Source organism: Elephantulus edwardii, unplaced genomic scaffold (assembly GCF_000299155.1).
Source record: "Elephantulus edwardii isolate Elephantulus edwardi_28Jun2011 unplaced genomic scaffold, EleEdw1.0 scaffold00279, whole genome shotgun sequence".
Classification (NCBI taxonomy): Eukaryota; Metazoa; Chordata; class Mammalia; order Macroscelidea; family Macroscelididae; genus Elephantulus; species Elephantulus edwardii.
In genome coordinates this window covers 333,985-356,099 of record NW_006400029.1, presented here as the reverse complement: position 1 = coordinate 356,099, position 22,115 = coordinate 333,985, and the positions used below count along the sequence as shown (strand labels likewise).

The 22,115-nt window shown below is 36.9% G+C and overlaps 1 protein-coding gene across 1 annotated transcript in view; it reads right to left on the bottom strand.

Moving 5' to 3' along the window:
- LOC102845674 (disintegrin and metalloproteinase domain-containing protein 2-like) overlaps positions 1 to 22,115 on the bottom strand; it is a 210,866-nt gene that overhangs the window by 105,248 nt on the left and 83,503 nt on the right. Inside the window, exon 11 of the mRNA XM_006900301.1 lies at positions 19,022 to 19,158. Coding sequence (XP_006900363.1) covers positions 19,022 to 19,158 — 137 coding nt within the window. The remainder of the gene's footprint in view (positions 1 to 19,021; positions 19,159 to 22,115) is intronic.

The following is a 22,115-nucleotide window of genomic DNA, read 5'->3' as shown; positions in this document are numbered from 1 at the left end:
GTTTTATACTTTCAACATGCCTATTCAAATTGTTTATTCAGCAAATAATCACATGTCTGGACTATATGAAGAAGGATGTGGCATTGAGATTGAAAGAAGACTCAACAACAAGAATAATGCAGATGAAACAGATGACACAACCTTTCTTATAGAAAGTGAAGACAACTGGAAGGACTTATTTAAGATAAAAGACTACAACATTTGTATGGATTATATCTCAACATAAAAAACAAAAACAATAAAACAACCAAAAAACCTCAAAGGTCCTATAAACAACATCATAATAAATACTAAAGACTGATCTTCCTAAGGATTTAAATCCACAATCAATATCCTTTAAAAAAATAAATATTTTTTATAATTCATACACATGGTGATATAATCAATGTTGTTTGTTGTTATGTGCCGTCGAGTCGCTTGCAACTCATAGCGACCCTATGTACAACAGCCCTAAACTCTGCTCTCTCCTGTGCCAATCGCACTGTCTCTGACACTCCCATCCCGATTATCCCAGTCACTGAATCAATCCACCTCATAGAGGGCCTTCCCCTCCTGCGCTGTCCCTCCACCCTCCCAAGCATGATGTCCTTCTCCAAGGACCAGTCTCCTTATAACATGTCCAAAGTATGTTAGATGGAGATTAAGGTGCGTCTGATACAGGCCACGGTCTTTGCAATCACTTGTTATGCATCTGAGAGTTGGACAATGACCAAGGAGGATAGAAGAATTGATGCCTTTGAGCTGTGGTGCTGGAGAAGAGTATTGAGAATACCATGGACTGCTAGGAAAACAAACAGATTCATCCTGGAAAGGGTTAAACCAGGTGGCTCCTTGGAGGCAAGGATTCGGAGGCTCCATCTAACATACTTTGGACATGTTGTAAGGAGGGACAGGTCCTTGGAGAGGGACATCAAGCTTGGGAGTGTGAAAGAGAAGTAGTGACATCAAGAACCAACTAACACCTTAGTTTTCAAAACTCTTCCACTTCAATGTCTCGAAAGAAGCAGGGTACCTCACTCACCACGCAAGCCCAAAACAAGATATCTCCCCCCAAAATGACAAAGTCCTCTTTTCTAACACCATAATTCAAAGTTATCAATTTTCCTGTCATTCTTAGTCATTGACCTACTCTCAGATGGATAAACAGTAATTGAAAATAACATGGCTTGGATCAGAAACACCTTAGTCTTTAAATTGACATCCTTGATCTTAAGCATTTGAAGAAGTCCATGACAACACAGTTTCCCAATGACTCTTAAATTGTTGGCAGCTGCTCCCATGTGTGTTGAATGAAGATCCCAGGAAATTGAAGTAATTATCAACTTCAGTCTTTTCTCAATCTATCATGATGAAGGCTATTGGTCTAATACTGAGTATTTTTGTTTTCTCGATGTTTAAATTTAATACACATTGAAAAATTTGACAATGATCTCAAGTCTTATTCACTTTCTATAAGCAAAGTTATGTCATCTGGATAATGCAGGTTGTTGAGTGTCTTCCTCCATTCCTGTTGACACTCTTTTTCATATAGTCCAGCTTCTCAAAATACTTGCTCTGAATACAGGTTGAATGGGAATGGAGAAAAGATACAACTCTGACAACCATGCAATGTTTTCCTTGTTCTGTTTGAAAAACTATTTCTTGGTCTGCAGATTTCTCATGAGCCCAACTAAGTGTTCTGGGATTCTCATTCTTCTCAATGTTAGCAATTAAAAAAAAAAAAGAAAGAAAGAAAGAAAAAAATATGACTCAGACACAAATACCTTTGACATACTTTCTCACAATATTTTGCTTTCCCTTCTTGTACTACTATTTTATTGCTATTTGAAATCTTGTTAATATTTCTAATTGAAGAGGAATGGTGTCCAATTCAACTTCAAAAAGAATATTTCGAGGTCTATTTTAACATACAATGTTGTGACAGGATACTAACCATACACATATAAAAAATAACCATAAATACAATTATTATTCAAATAAACGTATCAACATTTTGATAAAGTAAAAGATGAAGAAATTGAGGATTTCTATAAACTTACAGTTTCAAATTGAACAAATATGCAATCAAGATGGAAATAGCCAAAATGTCTAACCACAAACAGATGGATTGAGAAATTATGGTACATTCACAAAATGGAATACTATACAGCATGCAAGAGAAATGATCTTGTAAATTATTACCTAACTTGGGTGGGACTGGAGAGTATTATGCTGAGTGAACTAACTCAGTCCCACAAAGATAAATATTGTATAAAACCATTATCGTAGAATGAGTATAAGGATACAAATAAGGGTAGGAGAGGCTGGAAACAAAGGGAGGTGGATGTGCAAGTAAAGTGGGGGGATTAATTACTGGGTTGTACAATTTGATGGGTGGGTAGAGTGAGGAAAATTGAAAGAATTTGTCCAAAGTTGTATTCAAATTTTGTAAATAAACTAGTAGAAAACTTTTAAAAAAATACGTATTAGTAGTAATTGTTGACCCTAATGCATGATATTGAAACTAAGAAGGATTGATAGTTGGAAAATATAATCTTGGTGATACAAACTGCAGTGGAGACAAAATGATAGACTTCTGTACAATAAATTATTAATTCACTGCAAATACCTCTTCTAAAAATATAAATAAGCAATTACTATACACAGTGACTTTCCTTGATAGACTACACAAAGGTCTGATTAACTACATCTGTGGAAAGAGTTGATGGAAAAGCTCAATCAGCAGTCAAAACAAGGCTAGGGGCTGTGAAATAGACCACCAAATATTCATATGCAAATTCAAACTGAAGTTCAACAAACTTAAATCTATAAGAATGACTGTCCAATTCACCAAAATAGCAGAATATAAGATCTACCACCAGACCTGTTGGGAATATATGCCACCGAAAATAGAACTAAGATACAAATGGCGATTTGTACACTGATGTTCATAACAGCATTAGCCACAGTAGCAGGAACATGGAAATAGCCCAAATGTCTATCAACAAATGACCAGATTGAGTCATCATTTGGATTGGAGCCTCATTACTCATTCTACAGTAATGATTTTATACAACATTTATCCTTGTGGGACTTTGTTCATTCAGAATGAATGTGTGGTATATTCATATATTAGAATACTATGCAACACTCAGGAACAACTATTTAGAAAAATACAACATAACATAAGAGAGCTAGAGAGCATTATGCTGACTAACCTAACTCAGGCACATCAAAATACTGTATATGACCATTATAAAAGAAGAAGGATAACCACTAATTTGTATATGGATATCCAAAGAGGGAAGGGGAGGGTATAGGGAGCTGAGGGTGGGGAAGGGGGAATTATGGTGGGTGCAGGGAGAAGGGGAAAAGAAATTAATTTCTTTATAGTAACAAAGAAAACACTGAAAAATAAAACATTCTCAACTGTAAGAGCTAACCACAAGTTGAAATGCTTAGGAACAAACCTAACAAGAGGCATAAAAGATCCATATAAAGGAAATTACAAAACAGTAGTATAAGAAACAAAAAGACACCTAGATAAACGGAATAATATACCATATTCATCAGTAGGAAGACTCAGTAAGTGAAAAGACAGTTCTATGAAAAGAAATTTACAAGTTCAATGCAATCCCAATATACATTCTTTAAGGAGATGAAAAAGGATATTTCCAATTTTATCTGGAAAGGATAAAGACCATGAGTAACAAAGCACTATTTTCCATCCCATCTCTTGTTTGCTTAAAGCAGAAGCTTAAATTTATGTCTTAGAGAATCTACTGCATAGGAAACTATATTATCAATAAAAATGAGTGATTAGTATTTGGGAAAAAAAGTACTACTGGAAGAAACAAAACAAAACATAGAAACCATCACACTCCCTGACCTCAAAACCAAGTGCAGCAGTCAAAACAGCATAGTTCTGACAGGACGACATGCACAGGTATCAGTGGAATAGAATAGAGAACCCAGAAATCAATCTCTCTCTAGTCAGCTGATCATTGACAAGGAGAGAAATCAATTGAAGGGGGAAATGACAAAACCAAAAGTCTTAACAAATGACAAATTATGTTGATAAAACTGGATACCCGTTTACCTTAAATTGAAATCCACACCTCATTTATACACACACAAAAAAAACCCAACTCATGGCAGATCAGAGATCAGGGGTACAATCTGAAAATTTAAAGATTCTCAGAAGAAAAAATAGGAACAAATTTCTTAGTCTTAATCTATGTCATGAATAGACCTTCAACCATAATAAAAAAAACGCTCATAGAAGATTAAATAGATGAAGGAAACTTTCTATTAAAAGTAAATCCTTACAAGAAGCTGCACTGCAATCCCAGAGGTGAGCAGTTCAAATCCACCAGATATGCTGCTGGAGAAGGAGACACAATCTCCTCCTGTACTAATCAGATCCAATTTGACGGTACACACACAAATAATAAAAAATAAAATTTTTTTAAAAAAGCAGCAAACCCTTGTGTGCATCAAAACTTTCTTCAATAGAGTAAAAAGGAGGGTCACAGGGAAGCAGACAAAAAATATTCACCAATGGCATATCTGATAAGGGCACATCTGAAATGCATCAACAAGGTAAAGACAAACAACCCAATCACAAAATTTTCAGAAGACAGGAACAGATGTTTCACCAAAAAGGAAAGTCAGATGGCCAACAGACAAATGAAAAAAAAAAAATGCTCAAAATCACTAGTAATTAGAGAGATGCAAATCTATTATGCCACAAATGAAAAACTGAGAAAGTGTGGTGTTACACTCATAATACAAATATAATTTTAATACTTATCCTAAAGTACACTTTGTATGTGATGGGATACTGCTAATATGCATAGAAGGAAGACCTGTTATACGACTATTGTTCAAATACATGCATGAACAACTAAAGCCATAAAAGAGGAAATCAAGAATTTCTACCAACTTTTGCAGTTTGAATTGACCATACATGCAATCAAGATGCATTAATAATTATTGATGATTGGATTGCAAAATTGGAAACAATGAGGAAAAAAATATTTTTTTCTCAAAAACTATGATATTAGTGACAAAAATTAAGTTGGACAAGGAATGATTGGATATTGTATGTTCAATGATTTATGCATTACAAATACTTTTTTTAAAAAATGAACACAAACCAAAAACCATCTTTACTCATAAACCTCATCTGATAGACTGCACAGGAATCAGATTACTATGTCCATGTAAAGAATCACTGGAAAAGCAAAATATCTGCAGTTAAAATCAAGCTGGGTGTTGACTGTAAAACAGACCATCAATTACTCATGTGTAAGCTTAAACTGAAGCTGAAGAAAATTAAAACAAGTCCACAGGAACCAAAATTAAAACTTCAAGTCTACTCCATCTGAATTTAAAAATCTCTAGACTATGTTTGAGGAACTGATCATTAATGATCAAAGACCAGAATAGTTATGGGGTAACATCAGAGATACTGTACAGAAAGAGAGTAAAAGGTGGTTACAAAGACATAAGAGGAAGACCAAAATGAATTGTCACCTTGAGTCTCCAGAAATTGCACTAGAATGTTGAGAAGCCAAAGCAAAGAGAAGGAATGCAGAAATAAGAGATGAACAGATTATTTTAAAGGGTAGCTTGAGAAGAAAAAAGGATAAAGAAACAAAGCCAAAAACCAATGTACAAACTTTTGTGTAAGAAGTGTATTTACATTCTGTCAGAACTAAGAAAAACTCAAGTTACCTTTGTCTCTTAGCATCCGTTTTTCTTGGAGATATTGAATCATAATCCCATCAGGATATGTCCAAAAAAGGACTGTTGGTTATTCCAAAGTCTTCTGAAAAGACTTTGTTTAGCAAATGGCTTAGTGATTTATTTACAAAGGCTACAACTTAAACGGCTAAATTGTATATAAGCAGTCCCTGGACGGTAAGGTTCCAACTTGTACAATTCAAAATTACAAATTAATTCCTCAAAAGCAGCCTTTGAAAAAATAGAAATGATATTAAAAATTTGAAGTGTGTATACAGTTCATGATAACAAATGGTTGCTACTTTGAGATGTGCACCAAACCACTATTGGTGCCGCTCTGGTGCTTCAAATCTCATTGTAGTTCTGAAGAAAAAAGATAGACAATCTCCTCCTGTTTGATTTACAGTCTCCAAAAACACAACAGAAAGTCAATTATGAGTTGGGTCTCAATCGCAATGACTACAGTTGGGTAGAGGTGAAGGGGCATAGTGGTGAATATTTTTTCCTTTGGTTTGAGGTGTCTAGGATGATCTTGAAAACGTTAATAAATTTATTTTTTACAATTAAAAAAAGAGTTTATTTAACTCTCACCAAAGGATACTTAACAAAGATGCAGAAGATCTAAACTATTTAACTAGTAAACTCAACCTTGTGGATGTGGAACTGCATTCAACTAAAAGCCAATTTACTTTTTTCTCAAGTTCAGATGGTACATTCTCCAGAACTGATCATATATTAGGACACAATGCAAGCCTCAACAAATTCAAAACACTGAAAAAATACAAAGTATCTTTTAAGACAAGGCCATAAAATTAGAAATTCATGACAAGAGGTTAAAGCTTACAAAGCCATCCACCTGGAAGCTATATGACACTCCGCTAGAACATGATTGGGTTATGTTGTTGTTGTTGTTATGTGCCGTCGAGTCGTTTGTGACTCATAGCGACCTTATGTAGAACAGCCCTAAACCCTGCTCTATCCTGTGCTAAACGTATTGCCTCTGATACACCCATCCTGATTACCCCAATCACTGAATCAATCCACCTCATAGAGGGTCTTCCCCTCCTGTGCTGTCCCTCTACCCTACCAAGCATGATGTCCCTCTCCAAGGACCTGTCTCTCCTTACAACATGTCCAAAGTATGTCAGACGAAGCCCCAGAATCCTTGCCTCCAAGGAGTAGCCTGGCTTAACCCTCTCTAGGATGAATCTGTTTGTTTTCTTGGCAGTCCATGGTACATTCAATACTCTTCTCCAGCACCACAGCTCAAAGGCGTCAATTCTCCTTCTATCCTCCCTAGTCATTGTTCAACTCTGTGATGCATAACAAGTGATTGCAAAGATCATGGCCTGTATCAGGCCGACCTTAGTCTTCAGAGAGACACCGTTGCTCTTGAGTACTTTGGAGAGGTCCCTAACAGCAGACTTTCTCATGGCAATGCACCTTTTAATTTCCTGGCTACTGGTGCCAAGAGTGTTGACTGTGGAGCTAAGCAAACTAAAGCTGTGAACAATCTCAATCTCTTCACCATCCATCCTGAGGCTGCTGATTGGTCCAGTGGAGAGAATCTTTGTCTTCTTGACATTGAACCTCAATCCATATTGTAGGCTGTAGTCCTTGACCCTGTACAGCAGCCGCTTCTCGGTCCTCCTCAGTTTCAGCAAGCAGGGTTGTGTCATCTGCATAATGCAGACTGTTGATAGATCTTCCACCAATCCTAACCCCATGCTTCTCCTCATAGAGCCCAGCCTCTTGGATAATCTGCTCTGCATACGGATTGAAAAGGTATGGAGATAGGACACATCCCTGGCATACACCCTTCCCAATTTTGAACCATGCAGTGTTGCCCTGCTCTGTTCTGACGACTGCCTCTTGGTCCAAGTATAGGTTTCACATTATAGAAGAAATAAAAAAGTTAGATTGTTGTTGGTTTTTTTATAGTTCATAGAGGTGTTGAATTAGGTTATTGATTTTGCTTATTACTTCCTTTTTTAAATGTGTTTGACAATTGCTATGTACTTACCCCTAATGAGTGACTTAAATATATCCCAGAGGTTTTGGTGTGTTTTATTTTCATTTGCTGAAACCATCACCAAGATCAGGACCTGGCTCTTCAATGAAGTCAATAAAATAGACAAGCAATTGGCTAACTTAACAAAAGGAAAAAAAGAGATAAGACATAAACAACTCGACAAACAACACAAATTGATAATAAGAGAATATTATGGAAATCTGTACTCTGATAAATTTAAAAACCTAGAGGAAATGGACTCATTCCCTACTCAGATTGACCCAGACAGACATGGAACACTTGAACAGACCCATCATAAAAGAAACAATTGAGCAGATAATAAAAAGACTACCCCCCCAAAAAAAAAATCCTGGCCCAGATGGCTTCATTGTTGAATTCTACCAAACATTCAGAGATGAACTATCACCAATTCTATATATTATTAAAAAGAAAAAAAGAAGGAACACTCCCGGAGTCATTCTATGAAATAAACACATCTTAATACCAAAACCAGGCAAAGATTTTACCAAAAGAGAAAAAACTTCAGATCAATATATCTCATGAACACAGATATAAAAATCATTTTAAAAATCCTGCCCAATATATTAGGAAAATAATTCATCATAACGAAGTGGGATTCCTATCAGGTATGCAACAGTTCAACAAAGGAAAAACAATCAATGCAATTCATCACATTAACAAAGCAAAGCAAAGAACCACATGATTCTATCAACTGACGCAGAGAAGGTCTTCAATAAAATCCAACACCCTTTCCAGATTAAAACAGTCAACAAAATAGGAATAGAAGGGAATTTCCTCAACATAATGTAATTGTATATGCAAAACCAAGAGCCAACATCATTCTCAATGGAGAAAGACTAATAAAAGTTTTCCCCTGCAAATAGGGACCAGACAAGAATGTCCACTTTCACCACCTCTAGTCAATATTGTATTGGAAGTATTAGCTAGGGCAATACAACAAATGAATGAAATAAGAGGCAACCATATAGGTAAAGTGTTGGCAAAACTGTTGCTATTTGCAGACGATTTGACAGTGTATACAAAACCCACAAGGACTCAGAAAAAACAACAACAACAAAAAACCCAAACACCAAAAAACCCCAATTGTTAGATCTACTAGACCAGTTTGGTAGAGTAAGGATATAAAATCAATATACAAAAATCAGTAGGATTCCTCTACAGTAACACAGAAAACACAGCTAGGAATCTAAGAAAGCAATATCATTTATAATAGCCAACATGAAATTGAGATATTTGGGAATAAACTCAACTAGAAACACAAAAAAACTTTTATAAAGAAAATTACAAAACAATACTGTGAGAAACAATGAGATGTAATTAAATGGAAAAATGTTCCCTGTTTATGGATAGAAAGATCCAAAACAGTGAAAACGACAATCTTACCAAAAGTAATCTATTGTTAGTTCAGTTCCCATAGAGATATAAAATTAATTTTTTAAAGATAGAAAAGGAATTGGAAAATATATTTGGAAAATAAAGTGACCCTAAAAACACAAAACACTTAGGAAAAACCTAAAATGAAGTAGAGGCTTAGCACTCCCTGGTCTCAAAACCTACTAAAAGTCATAATAATCACAATAGCATGGTACCGGTATAACGACAGACACACAAACTAATCAAACAGAATTGAGAACTCAAATAATTAACCCATTTACCTATGGTCAATTAGTATTCAACAAGGAAACAAAACTCATCAAATTGGGAAATGGCAACCTCTTCAACAAATGGTGCTGGCAAAACTGGACTGCTACCTGCAGAAAGCAGAAGTAGGATCCCACACTATACACAAAAATCAACTCAAGTTGTAGCAGAGATGTAGGGGTAAATCCCCACAACATAAAGATCATGAGGGGCAAAATGAGAGCAAACTTTGAAGGCCAAGTGTATGGTATAGATGATGTTGTTCTATGTCATCAAGTTGGAACTGACCGATAGCTAACCCTAGAGTAGGTTTTCAGAGGCAGTTAACCACATGGGAGGAGACTGTCCATCCTTCTGTGGAGCAGCAGCTAATGGAGTTGAATCATGTAGCTTTGGGATTGCAGCACAGAAATTCACAAACAGGAGAAGGTACTGTCAATGAATGGGACCTTCTAAAGATTAAGTCAATCTGTATGTAAAAAACCCCAAACCAAACTCTTTTCTATAAGGTGAAAAGAAAACCTACTGTGAAAAAACATATGGCAAAGCCATATCAGACAAGGGTCTCGTGAAAAAAGTTTCCAGACTACTACATGGCCTCATATGAAATCAGAGAATACCAGAGGAATGTCTATCAGCGTTTCATTGACTATGCAAAGGTATTTGACTGTGTGGATCACAACAAACTGTGGCTGACTCTGAGAAGAATGGGAATCCCAGAACATTTGGTTGTGTTATGTGAAACCTATACTTGGACCAGAATGCAGTCGTCAGAACAAAGCAAGGAAATACTGCATGGTTCAAAAATGGGAAGGATGTATGCCAGATATGTGATCCATCTCCATACCTTTTGAATCTATATGCAGAATAGATCATCCAGAAGGCTGGGAATGTGGCATCAGGATTTGACGTGGACTTATCAACATACTGTGTTATGCAGTTGACACAACCTTGCTTGCTGAAACTGAGGTGGACTTGACGTGCTTGCTGCAGAAGGTCAAAGACTGCAGCCTTCAATAAGGATTGAAGCTCAATGTCAAGAAAACAAAGATTCTCACCACTGGGCCAACTAGATGTATCATGACAGATGGTGAAGGTATCGAGATTTTTAACAGCTTTAGTTTGCTGGGTTCCACAATCAATAGTCTTGGTACTAGCAGCCAGGAAATAAAAAGATGAACTTCATTGGGAAAGTCTGCTGTCAGGGACCTCTCCAGAGTACGGAAGAGCAATGGTGTCAGTCTGGAGACTAAGGTGCACCTGATCCAGGCCATAGTCCTTGCAATTATTTGCTATGCATCAGAAATCTGGACAATGAGTAGGGATGACAGAAAGCTAATTGATGTCCTTGAGCTGTGGTGCTGGAGAATAGTATTGAATATACTATGGACTGCCAGAAGAACAGTTTCATTTTTTGGAGAGTAAAACCAGGCTGCTCCTTGGAGGCAAGGATTCTGAGGCTTTGCCTGACATACTGTAGGCATGTTGCAAGGAGGATGAGCCCTTGGAAAGGGATATTATGCTTGGAATGGTGGAGGGACAGCGCAAGAGAGGAAGAAAGAACCTTTATGAGATGGACTGATTCAGTGACTGGAGTAATGAGGTGTGCCAGAGACAAGGAGGCTGGCACAGGACAGACCATGTTTCAGGGCTATTGTATATAGGGTCACTATGAGTCACAAGTGACTTGATGGCACATAACAACATGATAACCTCAACAAGAAAGATTGAAAACTCAATTACAAAATGGGCAAAAGAAATGGAAAAAAAGACAAAAGAGAAAGATATTCTGATGGCCAACAGACACATGAAGAAATACTCAAAATATATTACATACTTTCCACTATCTGTGTTTCCCATTTGTATTAATTTCTCCTTTCTGAGCTTTATTCCTGGCATACGCTTTTCTTTTGATCTTGTATGCTTGATTCTTCTAAATACTGTCTACCTTCCTGATATTATTGAACTTACACGCTATAGGAAGTATGTGGTTAGTAGGGGAACTGAAACCAATGTCATAATATATAATGTGTATGATCTGTTGAATGGAAAATCAATATTCTCTGCACAGTTTCACTCAATTCACAATAAAAAGTTAAAAATAAAAAGGGGGAATATCAATGACAATAAGATAGATGCAAATAAAAACCACAATGAGATTCCATATCACTCCAGTAGCAGGTGGCAAAAGTTTAACGGACAGTAAGCAATTAACTGAGGAGGACCTGAAGCACTTACTGCAGAGGGTCAAGGACTGTAGCTTTCAATATGGATTGAGGCTCAATGTCCAGAAGACAAAGATTCTCACCATTGGACCAATTGGTAGCATCAGGATGTATGGTGAGAGATTGAGTTGTTGAAGCTTTAGTTTGCTTGGCTCCACAGTCAACACTCTTGGCACAAGTAGCCAGGAAATTAAAAGACTTATTGCCATGGGAAATTCTGCTGTTAGGGACCTCTCCAAAGTATTGAAGAGCAATGGTGTGTCTCTGGAGACTAAGGTGCGTCTGACAAAGGCCATGCAATCACTTGTTATGCATCAGAGAGTTGGACAATGACTAAGGAGGATAGAAGGAGAATTGATGCCTTTGAGCTGTGGTGCTGGAGAGGAGTATTGAATGTACCATGGACTGCCAAGAAAACAAACAAATTCACCCTGGAGAGGGTTAAATTTGGCGGCTCCTTGGAGCCAAGGATTCTGAGGCTCCATCTAACATACTTTGGACATGTTGTAAGGTGGGACTGGTCCTTGGAGAAGGACATCATGCTTGGGAGGGTGAAGGGACAGCGCAGGAAGGGAAGGCCCTCCATGAGGTGGATTGATTCAGTGACTGGGGTAATCGGGATGGGAGTGTCAGAGACAGTGCGATTGGCACAGGACAGAATATAGTTTAGGGCTGTTGTACATAGGGTCACTATGAGTTGCAAGCGACTTGGCGACACATAACAGTAACAACAACAAGCAATAAATATTGGAAGAGGTGTGGAGAGATTAGAACTCTCAGATGCTGTTGATGAGATTACAAAATGGTACAACCACTCTGGAATGCAGTTTGATATTTTGTCAAAAAGCTGAACATATAAATTCCATTTGACCCAGCTATTACAAGGCTAGGGGTATACCCTGAAGAAAATACAACTGAGACATAAATGAGTATATCAGTATATCAGCGTACACTGATATCCAAAGAAGCATTATGCATAATAGCAAGAAAATGGAAACTGCCCAAATGTCCATAAACAAGCAACTGGATTGAGAAACTGTGGTATGTTTACAGAATGCAATACTATGCAGCACTCAGGAGCAACGATTTAGAAAAATATTCTATAAATTGAGAGAGGCTAAAAAACATTATGATGAGTGAATTAACCCAGGCTCTTAAGGACAAATATTGTAACAGTATTATTGTAAAAATCAAAAGTATTATCAGTAAGACATGTATGAATATTCAAAGATGGAAAAGCGGGTAAGGAGCTGAGGAGGGGAAAGAAGTAAATCTCTAGTTGGTGGGAGGTTGGAAGGGTGAGAGAATTAGGAACATTCCAATGGGGATCTGAAAAGATAGGGTAATAGTGAGTATAGATCAATGGGGATTAATTTTAAATTTTATAAGGCACAATGTATGGGAATGATAGCATGAAACACAGTGTGAAAGAAAACAAATTATATTTTTATTATATATATATATTTGGGGGGGGGGAAAGAGGTTTATTATAAGCACATATCTTTGGTATTGCATCACAGATATAAAAAATTAAATTAAATTAAAAAATAATTAATTAAATTAAAACCCAGGAGAGGATACTATAAATGAATGGCACCTTCTAAAGATTAACTTCCTGTGTACATAAAAAACCTTTTCAATAGGGTGAAAAGAAAACCTACTGACTGAAAAAAAATTTGGCAAAGCCATCTTAGATGAAGGTCTCATAACAAACGTTTCCAGACTACTACACAGCCTCCACAAGAGAAAGATTGAAAACACAATTACAAAATGGGCAAAATACATGGAAAACTTTTCAGAGGAAGACTTTCAGATGGCCAACATGAAGAAATGCTCAAAATCAATGATAATAAAAGAGATGCAAATCAAAACCACAATGAGACACCATATCACTCCAGTAGCAGTGGCAAAGTTGAGCAGGAAATGTTGAAAAAGATGTGGAGAGACTAGAACTCTCACATACTGTTGGTGGGATTGTAAAATGGTACTACCACTCTGGAAGGCAGTTTTGTATTTCCTCAAATAGCTGAACACAGAAATTCTATTTGACCTAGAAATTCCACTGGTAGGAATACACCCAGAGGAAAACAGTACTGAGACAAAAATGAGTATTTGTACAGCGATGTTCACAGCAGCATTATTCAAAACAGTAAGAATATGGAAAAAGCCCAAATGTCCATCAACAAACAACTGGATTGAGAAATTGTGGTACATTCACACAATGAAGTTCTATGCAGCACTCAGGAGCAATTATTTAGAATAATATTATATAACATGTGAGAAGACAGAGAGCATTATGATGAATGAATTAACTCAGGTTTTTAAGGACAATACTGCATTAGACTATTAATGTAAAAACAGAAGGATTATTAGTAAGATGTATATGAATATCCAAAGAGGGAAGGGACAGATAGTGAGCTGAGAGGGGAGAGTGAGATAAATCTCAGAGTTACAGAGTTTGGTGGGGGAAGGGAAACGGAGGAATTAGGAAAGCTCCAAGGGAGATCTGAAAAATAGGGTAATAGGGGGCATGGATCAATGGGGATTAATTTAATGTGCTATGCAAAACTTATACTTGGACCAGGAGGCACTCATCAGAACAGAGCAAAGAAATACTACAAGGTTCACAATTGGGAGGGATGTGCATCAAGAATGTGTCCTATCTCCATATCTTTTCAATCTATATGTGGAACAGTATATCTGAGAGGCTGGGCTCTATGAGAAGCATGGCATCAGGATTGTTGGTAGACTAATCAACGATCTGCATTATGGCAGATGCTACAACCCTGGTTGCTGAAACTGAAGAGGACCTGAAGAGCTTGTTGCAGAAGGTCAAGGACTGCAGCCTTCAATATGGATTGAAGCTCAATATCAAGTAAACAAAGATTCTCACCACTGGGCCAATTGGCAGCATCATGATAGATGGTGAAAAGATTGAGATTGTTGACAGCTTTAGTTTGCTTGACTCTACAATCAACACTCTGGGTACTAGCATCTAGGAAATTAAAAGACAAATTGCATTGGGAAAATCTGCTGTCAGAGACCTCTCCCAGGTATTGAGGAGCAATGCTATAAGTCTGGAGACTAAGGTCTGACTGATACAGGCCATGGTCTTTGCCATTACTTGCTATGCTTCAGAGAGCTTGACAATGACTAGGTATGATAGAAGGAGGGTTGATGCCTTTGAGCTTTGGTGCTGGAGGAGAGTATTGAATATACCATGTACTGCTAAGGATAACAAACAAGTTTGTCCTGGAAAGGGTGAAGCCAGGCTGCTCCATGTTACAAGGAGCAACCAGTCCTTGGAGAGGGCTGTCGCACTTGGGAGGGTGGAGGGACAGCGCAGGAGAGGAAGACCTTCGGTGAGATGGATTGGTTCTGTCACTGGGGTAATGGGGATAGGCATGCTGAAGCCTATTTTCATGGGGGAAAGGGAGAGTCATTTGGGATATAACCATAGGAAGCAGGGGTAAGGGAGTTAGAGTAGAAAATGAAAGAAAGATATTGGTACATCATTGACATTGCAATTTGATTTGCCTGTTGACCCAGTTCCCATTCATAACAAATTAGCTCAACTCACTGTTATTTAGTCAGAACGCACTTATAGCTTCTCCTCAAAAGGGTTTTCTGTAGGCTATAAATCACATGAGAAGAAACTACCAACTTTATCCTATGGAGCTGCTGGTGGATTGGATGGAACCAGCAGATAGTTGCTGCCTTTATGTTATTAGTGCCACTTCCTACATATTACACCACCAGAGCTTCACTAAGAATTAGAGAGAGAACCTTATTTTTTTTAAATTGGCTTTTTAAATTTTATTATTATTCGTGTGTGTGTGTGTGTGTGTACCGTCAAATCAGATCTGACTGGTACAGGAGGAGATTGTCCCTCCTTCTTTGGCAGAGCATCTGATAGATTCGAACTGCGCACCTCTGGGATTGCAGTGCAGCTTCTTGCCACTAGGCCACCAGAGCTCGCCAGAACCTTATGTTCGTGTCATTTTACAAAATACTGTCTTATAATTGGCTCACTAATAATCCAGACTGACTTGCTAGATGATGTTAAATCAGTTCCCATTCATGGCAAACAAAAACCTGCTGGATCCTCATGCTGCTGTGCTTGAGCCCATGTTGCAGTCATCTTCAGAGTCTTCATCCTTATTACTGACTCTCTGCTTAACCCTCCTCCAGGGACTGGTACCACATTCAAAGCACATAATATGAAATCTCTCCATCGTCACTCCTAAGGAATTTTCTCATTTTACTTGTTCAAAGACTGATTTGTCCATTTGGTCTGTGATTCCAGGATATATTCCATATTCTTTGCCAACATCATAATTTAATTGGAAGCACCTTAGCCTTCCATATTGACTGTCCAGGTTTTGCATGGTTATGAGACAACTGATAATGCCAGTGCTTTCAGTCAGGCCAACTTTTGCCTGAAAAGAGTGCCAGAATCCCCAATACCGTGCCCCTTAGACTCTTTTCACACTTGAAATTGAACGTGTCTATAGGGATACACTTTGTAGTCAAATCATTGGCAGACCTATAAAGAGAACATACAAATTTGTAAGGAATGTATCCTTCATAATAATAAAACATTTGAGGCAAAAATGCAGCATTTGTCCCAAACTAAAGCTTAGAAGGCAAGAAAGACAGATAAATGGAAATGGAGAAACCAGTGAAGACGTGGGAAGAGTGCTGTTATATTGAGGCTGCAACTTATGACAAAAAATGTGTATTAATTTTTAAATCAAAAACTATTTATTAGGAAAACCTAAATACATAGGGGTTTTTGGTTATTTTAAAATTTTATATTGGTTTGAATAAAAAATACGTATGCATTGTGTTTCATTCATATATGTTTCACACATTCTTTCACTCACATTGTGTTTCATACAATAATTCTCATACATTGCGTTTTATAAAATTAATCACCATTGATCTAAGCACACTATTACCCCACCTTTTCAGGTCCCACTGGATCTCTCCTAATTGTAGAGGGCATCGTTGAAGTGTTGGATACTTTTTAATATCATGAGCTGTAGTTAAATAGAACTATATAGTTGGCATCTACTCACACTCTAAATTCAGGCTACGGTGTTTCAGTCACTTGCTATACATATGAGAGCTGGACAGTGACTAAGTATGATTGAAGAACAATGATTACCTTCAGTTGTGGTGTTAGAGCATATGTCTTGGAAAAGGTGCAGCCAGCGTACTCCTTAGATGCAAAGATGATGAAGCTTTCTCTCATATACTTTGAGCATGTGTCACTAGGAGAGTTTTTCTTTGGAGATGAACATTATGCCTTGAAAAAGTGATAGGGCAGTGAGAGGATGAACCTCAAACAGGTGGGTTGACATGGTGACTGTGGCAATGGGCTTGAGTGTGTCAGAGATTGTGAGGATGGTACAGGACAGGTTCAGATGGGTTGTTCATCAGGTCACTGTAAGTCATACTCAACGGCAAGCAACAACTCACTCTAAATCAATCCAAATACTTAATTCCACACCTCCTTGTCTCAAAAGAATCAATCTCGAAGTTTTAGATTCTTAATAAAAACAGGCAGATCATCTCTATGTAGCATTTTTGTATGTCCCAATATCTAGATATTTGTCCCTTGTAAGAAAAAAAAAGATCGATATTATATTTTGCTGATTATTAAGGTTATTATTATTATTATTTAAAAAATTATAATTCATATTAGGCAAATTGTTATTGAAACAAGCCTCATGTTTCCTTCTTCTGTGAACAATTTTATCACATTTCCACGAAAACACTTGTGTGAAATTACTGATAAATGTTGTAGCAATAGGTGGAAGTGGCATGGTCTAGGATACCTGCTTATCCTATTTATTGTGCTTATCAGACCCTACCTAGGCTACTACTAAATACACCATCCTGATTATTAAGTATATTGCATTCTACTTACTTATTATTCTGTGTATGTGAAAATGACAAAAAAATGATCAAGACACGCTAAGAGTAAGGACACAATTTTACGGTCACATGCCCAATCCTTTAAGAAGCTTTGCTGAAAATTTCTATTCATACTTTCCAGAGATTTCCCAATATAGTCTAACAGATATATCTACTAGTGGCATCCAAGGATAGGATTTATATACTTGGGTTTAATAAGAACAAGTGATGTGGATGTTATGCACCAGGAAGTGGACTACAGCAACCTTATGAACAATAGATCTGAATTCTGCCTCACTCACAATGGGCCATCCTCATCATCTTTGATATATTTGAACCTTTTATTACAGTTGTTGTGTCAATTCATATTGTTGAGTGTCTTCCTCTCTTCCACTGACCCTCCACCTTTCCAGGTACGATGTATTTTCCCAAGGACTGGCCCATTCTAACAAAATATCCCAAGTATGTGGGATGAAGCCTCACCATCTTTGCCTCCAAAGAGCACCCTGATTGCATTTCCTCTAGGATACACTTGTTTGTTCTTTTGGCAGTCCATGGGATAGTCACTACTTACTCCAACACCACAACTCAAGGCATTGATTTTTCTCTCATCCATATTCATTGTCCAACTTAACTTTCAGATGTAATTAGCAAGTAATTAGAAAGACCATGGTTTGAATCAGGTGTACCTTAGTCTTTAAACTAATGTAAACCAGATGCTCTGGCCATGCAGCCAAACCATAACTAAAGAAGCTAACTCCCCTGGATTTGGGCCTGTGCTCTGATGAAAGAACAAGTGATATTTAAAAAGTTGATTCAGCCTGTGAAATTTACTAAGGACATTTAAAAGGTCTTCTTTGATAAATGATGAGGAAAAACCTAAATGCTACTGTAACTGATAAATAGATGCCAAGATGTCAGATTGAGCTACATTAAAAAAAAAAAAGTAGATAAGACCAAACTAATAAAGCTCTCATATAACTTTGTATTTGGCCTACCTAGCCATGAACTGAATATAAAAAAAAAAATGTGAGTAAATCCAGTACTAAATGTATAGTTAGACTACATATGAGAAAGCAACATTTTAATATGAGAGATATTGAGATAAACATGTAGCATGGGACTTGGAATACATATTTTGACTTGATAGTCACTGCTTCCAACCAGTATCTGGTCAATCTTTTTTTACAATATAGGTTTTCTTGAATTGTTGTTGTGTGCCGTCGATTCAGAATCAACTAATAGCTGACCCTTCAGCAGATTTTCATATTCAGTAAAACACATGGGAGGAAAAAAATCCCATCCTTCTCCCTCGGAGAAGCTGGTGGATTCGAACCATGCACCTTCTAGATTGCAGAGCTGTTTTGTTACCACTAACCCTCAAGAGTGCCATAAGAAAATTATTTTATAACATCTGTATTTATAAAAAAATTAAAAAAGTAAAGCATCTTACATTGCTTCTGGGTTCATTATACAGACTGCTCCAGGACAATGACAGTTGCTCTTGTCATCATAAGGTATCCCCATGCTAAGACTCAGTAACTGAGCTAAAATAATAGAAAGTGACTCCAAATTTATAATCTTGGGGTGCTGGAAAACAAGAAGACACATACACAGATATACACATGTGTGTAATTTTTGGAGACAGTTCACTTACTTATCTTAAAAGACAGTTTACTTATCTTAAAAGTTCACATACTAGAATACCATATAGCTAATATTCTAATTACAGAATTTTCCTGTGGGCCTACCTCATCTGATACAATTATAATTATCAGCTTAAAATTATAAGAAATAAAATTTGAAAATCTACCAAAATCTAATTGGATGAACATTTTGGTAATATCAAATAAAAACTTTCCCAATGTACCTTGTTAATGACATTTTCCAGAGACATACACAAAAATAGCAGTGCTAAGCATCAAATCATAAATAGGTTTCATATTCATTTATGATTTAATTATTTGGAAATACTATTTTACATAGCATGCATGTTTTTCTTAAATTATCTTTTTAATTATTAAAGTAAAGACTTAAAATATGATGGTACCTTTCAAGAGTTTGTTTAAACCTCATTTTAAATATTTAGGTCTTTATCTAATTCTGTTTTTGCAGCAGCACATAGTGCATTTTGACTACAATGGTGGTCAACTCAAAGGCAGGCAAGTTTAAATCTACTAGCTGCTCCAAAGGAGAAAGAAAATCACTCGTGTGATTTACAGCCTCTGAAAACTCTTAGGTAGGTCAGATTCAACTTGGCTCTGACTTGAAGGCAATGAGTTGGTTGCTGGGTTAAAAATAAAAAAAGATTTTTAAAACAAACAAACAAACAAAAATCCCTCCATCTACAAACTATGATGACTACACTTTAAAATGTTTCTAGATACACATTTTAATTACCTTCCATTTATCTAATCTAATCTAATCTAACTCACAGTGATCCTCTATCAAGTTTCTGAGGTTGTAACTCTTTATGAGATGCAAATTCCCATCTTTCTTCCATAGAGTGGGTAGTGGATTTGAATTGCCAACTTTTGATTAGCAACTTGATTATGCCATCATGGCTCCGTTCAAAGGATTCCTTGGTCCTGTGTTTTGTCTTAATTCAGTCCAACAGAGAGGAGAAGATAGAAAGAGAATGATAGCAATGTATGTATTTCTATACAGGTACCTATAACTTGTATATATCTTTGATTTGAGGGTTTGTTTCCGTCTACAATCATTGTAACATGACTCTCTTCTCTTGCAAGTCTAGGCTACCAAGCAAATCTCAAATCTCCTTACTAAATCTGATACAAATCCACTGCTCTCAAGTTGATTCTGACTTATAACAATCAGGTTAGAGTAAAATTGCTCAAAGGGTTTCCAAGCCAGTAAATCTGTACAGAAGATGACTGCCACCTTTTCCCCCAAGGAGCTGCTGGGGAGTGCATGTGACTGACCCTTGTATTATCAGTATGTCTATTTACAGTGTAACAGTGCTCCTTCCTTATTGTTTACAATATAATACACTGCCCCAATACTTTGCATATTCATTAATTAGTGGGTTCTTCATCAAATCAACATACCTGAATGTACTTTGTTGTTACATACAAATAGAAATGAGAGGAAAAAATTAATGATCATGACTGATTATATGAAAGACAAAAGTTCTGCTATAAAAAAAAGAGTTCAGCTATATTTCAAGGGTTTAAATAATTGTTGTTGTTGTTGTTAGGTGCCCTGGAGTTGACTATAATCCATAGTAACCCAAAGAACAAAAGATCTGAATCCTGCCCTATCCTGTAATATCCTCATCATCTCTGATCTACTAGAGCCCATTGCTACAGTCACTGTGTCAAATCATCTTTCTTTTCCTGTTAAGAGTCTTTCTTTCTTTAGCTGATCCTCTACTTTCCAAGCATGATGTCTTTTCCATAGACTAGACCCTCCTAACAATATGGTCAAAGTTTGTGAGACAAAGTTTCATCATCCTTGCCTCCAATGAGCAACCTGGTTGCATTTTCATCAAGATATATTTATTTATTTGTTCTTTGGCAGTTCATGGGATATTCAATACTTTTCTCCAATACCACAGCTTAAAGGCATCATTATTGTTCTGTTCTCCTTTTTGTTTTTTGTTCAACTTTCAGATGTATCACAAGTGATTGAAAAAAATCATGGCTTAGATCATATGCACCTTAGTGTTTGAGGTGACATTGCAGTTCCTCAGCACTTTGGAGAGGTCTTTCACAACAGATTTCCCCAATGTAACATGGTTTTTGATATCTTGACTTCTAGTACCCAATGGTTTGATTGTGGATCCAAGGAAGATGAAGTTGACTGTTTCAATCTTTTCTCCATATATCATGATGCTGCATATTAACCTCGTGGTGATGATTTTTTTTGTTCTGTAAAGATGCAATCCATGTCCAGCAAGCATTTATGTTGCCCTCACTTTCAGCAAGTGAGGTTGTGTCCATTCCATAAAGCAGGTTGTTGATGAATCTTCCTCTGATCTTGATGCGATATTGTTCTTCTTTTAATTTTTTTTAAAATACTTTGCGTGTGTGTGCGTGTGTACCATCAAATTGGATCTGACTGGTACAGGAAGAGATTGTCCACTCCCTCTCCAGCAGGGCATCTAGTGGATTAGAACTGTGTACCTCTAGGATTACATTGCAGCCATACTGTTCTTCATAAATTATAGAAAAAAGGATATAGCACTGATGTACACCTTTCGTGATTTTAAACCAGGCAGTTTTCCCTTGCACTGTTCAGGTAATTGCTTCTTAGTTTAGGTTTTACATGATATAGTTAAGTGCTCTGGGATTCCTATTCTTCCTGATTTTAACCATGATTAGTTAAGTCTCCCACACTCAAATGCCTTAGTACAAACAATAAAACACAGATAGACATTCGTCTGGTATTCTCTGTTTTCAGTCAGGATCCATCTGACTTTGGTAGTGACATCCCCAGTACCAAAGACTCTTCTAAATCTGGTTTGAATTTCTAGTAGTTCGATGTTGATGTACTATTTTAGCAAATTTTTCATGATCTTCAGCAAT